Source organism: Trachymyrmex septentrionalis, unplaced genomic scaffold (assembly GCF_001594115.1).
Source record: "Trachymyrmex septentrionalis isolate Tsep2-gDNA-1 unplaced genomic scaffold, Tsep1.0 scaffold131, whole genome shotgun sequence".
In the NCBI taxonomy this organism is placed as follows: Eukaryota; Metazoa; Arthropoda; class Insecta; order Hymenoptera; family Formicidae; genus Trachymyrmex; species Trachymyrmex septentrionalis.
In genome coordinates this window covers 8,838-14,952 of record NW_017304450.1, presented here as the reverse complement: position 1 = coordinate 14,952, position 6,115 = coordinate 8,838, and the positions used below count along the sequence as shown (strand labels likewise).

The 6,115-nt window shown below is 27.8% G+C and overlaps 1 protein-coding gene across 2 annotated transcripts in view; it reads right to left on the bottom strand.

Annotated features, from left to right (window-relative positions):
- The window catches only part of LOC108756964 (dnaJ homolog subfamily C member 5-like), a 19,153-nt gene that overhangs the window by 7,207 nt on the left and 5,831 nt on the right, over nt 1–6,115 (bottom strand). Inside the window, exons 5-6 of one of the 2 annotated variants that reach the window (XM_018501171.1) lie at nt 5,606–5,659; nt 1,775–1,955 (exon numbers count right to left, since the gene is read on the bottom strand). In XM_018501171.1, coding sequence (XP_018356673.1) covers nt 1,775–1,955; nt 5,606–5,659 — 235 coding nt within the window. The remainder of the gene's footprint in view (nt 1–1,774; nt 1,956–5,605; nt 5,660–6,115) is intronic. The other variant, XM_018501172.1, reaches the window with a different exon arrangement.

The following is a 6,115-nucleotide window of genomic DNA, read 5'->3' as shown; positions in this document are numbered from 1 at the left end:
TGTGTGTGTGTGTGTGTGTGTGTGTGTGTGTGTGTGTGTGTGTGCAATATATTTTTCGAAAACAGAGATAAAGGGAAGACATCTATTATGAAAATTATATAGATACATAGAGGAACATACTTTGATGACTTCGAGTAATCTTAAATGTCCTTGATTTTACTATCAATAAAAAAACATTTTTTAATAGAAAGAAGTATTTTTTAATCATTTTATCGATAGTACTTAATCAGCTATATCTTTGTATTAGAATATTTCATCAAAAACTTAACTACTTTCGAGATATAAACTAAAAAAGTCAGATTATTAAAGAGTCAGTTTCAAACAAAAATTTTTGTTATTGCAAAAAATATGTTCAAAAATTCATATTGATTTAAACATGCCTACAGTTTTTGTGGAAACTTGCTTGGACTTTTAAATATATATATATATATGGCTATATATACACAGGTTGTCTTAAAATCATTAGATATTCTTGAACGACAGATTCCATGATTAATTTAAGCCGATCCGTTTTTGGTGAAAAATTCGAAATATTATACAAATTTTCGAATTATTTTGTTTATTAAACAAATAAACAAGAATGGTAAAAGTTTCTAAACTTCAAATAATACAATAAAATTATATTCTTTATTAATTTCAGATAAAGTTTACTTTAAAAAATACTTAAAACGTAATTATAAAGATAAATGATAAACAAAAAATTGCAAAAGTGCAAAAATAAATGATGACGTCTTTTTAGGAAAAAAAAATTAAATCAATCTGTCATTAAAGAACATCTTTAATAATTTTGAAAAACTATAGAGACATCTTTTTACTGATTTTTTTGGCCAATTTAGAATTAATCTTTCGCAGTAAAAATGTATATACACTATTCTTTTTGTTTATGCATAAATTTTGTACTTTAGGAATTAGAGAATCATCTTGAGCTATCACTAAGCATATTCCTATTTCTTCGATACGTATGTTTATATTATACGTATATTTTAGAGTGTATACAATCATGTGATACATGGCGCGCGCACGTGTGTGTGTGTGTGTGTGTGGTGCGTGCGTGCGCGTACGTGTATGTATACGTATGTGTGTGTTCATGATAAAATAACTATAAGCTGCAGTATACATTCGTGTAACTAATTTGTTTGCTACACTAATTATATAAAGAATCGCGACAAATACGGACTCTCTAAAAAAATATTTAATATTATTTTTTAGAAGAACATAAAGATGTTGCGTTTTCTCATTTTTTTTGGTGATACCTTTCTATTATTAAGAATAGAGATCTGCGTTTGATTTGTGGAACCATACTTTTCTAATATAACTTTCTAATTTTTATTTACAAATAAAAATTGATGGCGAATTGATGGATAATCTATATTAAAAAAAAACTAAAAAAGGATATTGCTAAAGTTTTACATTGTCTTGTTAGAATATAAGGAAGATATAATTATCGACAAATTTTATATACATCTTTCAGTAATGACCTTATTTGTATTGTAATTGAAATTTTAAGTAACCATCACTAAAGTATATAAGAAACATTAGCATAATTACAAAATTATTTTACCGTCTTTGTTAACTTTTTCTATGTGTACTATAATCTTTTCTATATACTATAAAATTGCTACTGATATAAAGAAGTGATAAAATATTAATTAACAAAAAAGTGGGCAAGAAAAAATAAAATGAATGATTTTGGACGAGAGACGTGAATTGGATGATCAATAGCAATATGCAAAAGATAAAACTTGTAATATGCATTTTCAAGAACTCGTAATACCAGTTGTATAAATCACACGATCGCCGCCGCTGTTTAGGTTCGTGCTTTCGTTAGCCATTGACGTTGGTGCTGCTGATCCTGGTGCAGGCATCGCAAATATTGGTTGCTGTATATTAGATGCATTTTGCGATGCACTACTCTGAGGTTGAGCTGTCACAGCATCATCATCGCTTTCTTCTTCCTGTGAAAGTATATTTGGAAAATATCGGAAAATATAATATCTCTCATTTATTTACAGAATAGTTATTTGAAGTATATTTTATATTTGTTGCACATTATAAGAGTTATAAATTTTTATTTTTTGATATTGTGATAAATATATTGCCTAAAAAAATTAAAAAATAGCTTCTTCTTGATTATTTTTTGTTCATTTTTAAATTATAATCACTCAGTGAATGATTAACGTAAAAAAGGATTTTTAAATTTAAACTTTAGATCCTTAAAGGATTTATTATAAGATGCTTTTGGTCAATTTTTACGTCAACTAAATACTCAAAGGTGTGATCAGCTTTGAATAAGGATGTGTTTTGGATATTAAAATTTTTTAATTTGCGATCTTCCATTTGCGCGTGAGAAAAAATATTTTGAAGTATACAATTTAACTCTTTTAAATGAAAAAACATTTGCCCTTTGATAATATTATATTTGACGAAATATTGCAATTTAAACAGTCCCATTTTTTGATGATTGTAGAGCGCATGGTGGACGAAGATAATGCGCATAACGGCAATTCAAAGCAATTAACTAGCTAATCAAATTTTGGTCCTAAATTTTGGACCTACTATGCATCCCTCAAATTGTCTCACTTGTCTTCTTTCACCATGGTGGGTGGGACGATACCATTTGTATTTACGTAACCTGATATGTATTACGGGGATTGCTTGGTCAGATTTTACACATCATGTGTGATACGTGTACATGTCCCCATATGTGGAATACTTTTTTCAGTAAAATGTGTTGCCGCTGATGCCACCCTGCCGTATTTTCTTGCGCAATTTTGATTTCATGTTCATATTAGATTAAGAAATTTATTTCTAAATTTGATGTAATGCCTTTTATTAGTTTGTTGTTATCGATAATTTCTGCACATTGGGTTATACAAATGCTGACGATATCATCCTACAATCGTCAAAAAGTAAGGAGTGTTTAAATTGCAATATCTTGCCAAATAATTTAATATTGTCATAGAGCAAATTTTTTTTTATTTAAGAAAATAAATAGCATACATTGTATATCAATGATTATGCTCGTTAATTTTTTTATGTGATGGAAAATTGCAAATTTCAATATTTTTGATATCTCAGACACTTTCTTATTCAAAATTAATCACGTTTTCGAGTATTTAGTTGAGTAAAAAAAATTGATCAAAAGTATTTTATAGTAAAAATTTTACCCTTTAAAATTTTACTCTTTTATACATTTTTTAATGTTAATTATTCACTGAATAATTACAATTTAAAAATGGGCAAGGATTAACCGAGAAAAAGTGATTTCCTAATTTTTTTGAGCAGATAATTACTTCTCCTTTCTTTTTTGCAATTGTAAAATATCAAACAAAAAAATATGTATTTCAGGTTAGTGCCAATTAATAATTATAGTATAAAGTTAAGTCAACTTAACACAATTAGATATGAATTCGACAACTTACATCTAAGGCTGATCATAATCGGTTTTTATTTTAAGACTGTTTTAAATAATGTTTTAAGAAGCTAACACGACTCTCATGATATTCATAGTCCATTCTTATTTCAAGACCATCTTAAATAATGTCTTGTCGATACAGTTCTCCGATTGATTAATGACATCTTAAGACAGTCTTAAATATAAATATAAACTATAAATATCGATCTATAATTGGCTTATGACATCTTAAGATTTTTAAGATTGTACTTAAGACAGTCGAGAATCATTAAATACCAGCCTAAAATCATTTAAATCGATTCTGTAAAATTTTTCTCCAATATTATTCTTAAATGTAAATGTATCTAATATTCTATCACGTAAATGTATATGTATCTAATATTTTGTAACATCTTTGAATATTATTTAAATATCTATTGTAATATCTTTGAATATTATTTATGAATAATATCATTTCTGTCTCTATAATAGTTTCCATTTTTATATTCATACCAAGTTAACTTGTTTGAATGACATATGTCATTGAGATGGGGGAATTGTAAAAAAGAGATTTCGGATTTCACAATAAAAGAATAAAGATAAATTATATCAAATTAGAAATTTATTAAAAATTGTTTAATTAGCAGAACTTGTGATTTTGGAATTGAAGAAATAGACAGTATAAAAGAAACACAAGGGAAAAACGAGTTTGTGTGGTTGAAATTTTTTTATTTATATCATTTGTGTTCTCTCTCTTTCTCTCTCCTAATAAATTTGTTTGCGGTATGTTTTTTTTTCATAAATAATACACGATAAAATTTCTTTATCTCAAATAGTAAAGATTCATTTTTTGATAACGCTTTTTAGGCTTTCACGCGCTTTATCTTCAAAGATTACCAGAAGATTTGCAAGTTATCGCCGTGTTTCTATCCATTGCTAATGCCAACCTTATCGCTCACTTCATCAGGGCGAGGAGCGCACTGATACTGTGTCAGTGCGCTCCTCGCCCTGATGAAACGTTGGCATTAGCAATGGATAGAAACACGGCGGTAATCCGCAACATTTTGGTATCAATAAAAATGCATTATTAAAATAAAAATAAGTATAAAATATCGATATTTCATTAAAAGATTGAGTGTTCTTGAGTGGTGTTTTTTTTTTTGATAAAAGAAAGATCTATGTCTTTATTCATTAAAAAATTGAATAACGGTTTAAAATGTTAGTAACTTTTATGCAAAAAGTTTTACGAATTATCAATCACAAGCGAGATATATACAGGGTGCTTCAGACTTAACGCACCATCTGCTAATTCCTGAAGTTTTTGAGACTAAATTCTAATATCAAAATATCTCAAGGCTATAATTAGTTTTTGAATTATAATTTTATTTAAAACTAGCAAATTATATTGTCTAAAATTGCGCGTTCAGGTACGGCACAACGCAAAATGCTAAAAATTAATAATTGCCTTTTGTTAATAAATGATAATGTAAGATAGCACTCATTTATTTGCAAAACAAAATATCAACATTTAAAACGACCAAGAGATGAGCATATAAAATATTTAAATAAGCAGATCTTTTTTAATCATTTAATAAAATAGTAAATATAATATAAAATATAAATATGTTTCGGCTCATAGTTTTCATCGGTTTATAACGAACATAAAAATTGAAACTTACAAATCGTAAATTTAAATCTAATCATAAAGTGACAGTGAGAGACGAAGTTGGAAACCAGACAGAATTTTTGTCTTTTGTTAATAGAAATATTACGTAGGCGAAAATAAAATTACTAATATTTCTAATTCTTGATATTTATTATGTTAAAAAGGTATTTAGTCTGGACATGGTATTAAATTTTCATCAAAATGAAGGAATCTTCCATTTGCAGATAGTGCATTATTAGGTCTAAAACACCCTGTATTCCATAAAATTCAATAACAATGAACCCATTTAAGAAATTGCCATTAACTACAAATACATCATGCATTTGTGCGGAATGAGGCACTACAATAATTCATATTTTACAATGTTTACTAAAAAAAAGTAGCAGTGCACGCAAATATTATAACAAAATATGATTAGGTAAACTATTATTGCGCACAATCTGTGTGAAATCGTTCCGATATAATCCAACAATAACAAAAATAAAAAGCAATTTACGACTGCAAAAATGAAGATAACTCAAATCTCGAGTATTATAAAAACTTACCTTGCCAAAACCTCGCGGTTGATTTGTCACAACAGCCTCTGGATTCAGGTTCCGCTATAATACAATAATAACATAAACAAAACCGCTAAACTATGTAAGACTTTTTGTAAAACAAAAGATAACATGCGTGACAATAAGAATTCATGCAATTTCAGTGTTTTACACAGGTAATATACAGCGATTTGTGAAAATTTGTTGAATAAATAGATAATTCTATTTATTCAAAATTAGAGGAATCTAATAAACACTAGCAACAATAGTATTAAAATTAGACTTATATATGCTGGTATGTGAAATTTTTTTAAATAAAAAAATGCAAAAAAAATTTGTTTGATGCCATCTACATGTGTTGGAATTATATCTTATTTCAGTTGTGTTCATACGAATATATAGAAACAATTATCTATGTACAAAATTGGGAGTGCTCCAAATATACACATATGAGTGAGTGTGTGTGTGTGTGTGTGTGTGTGTGTGTGTGTGTGTGTGTGCGCGCGTGCGTGCGCGTGC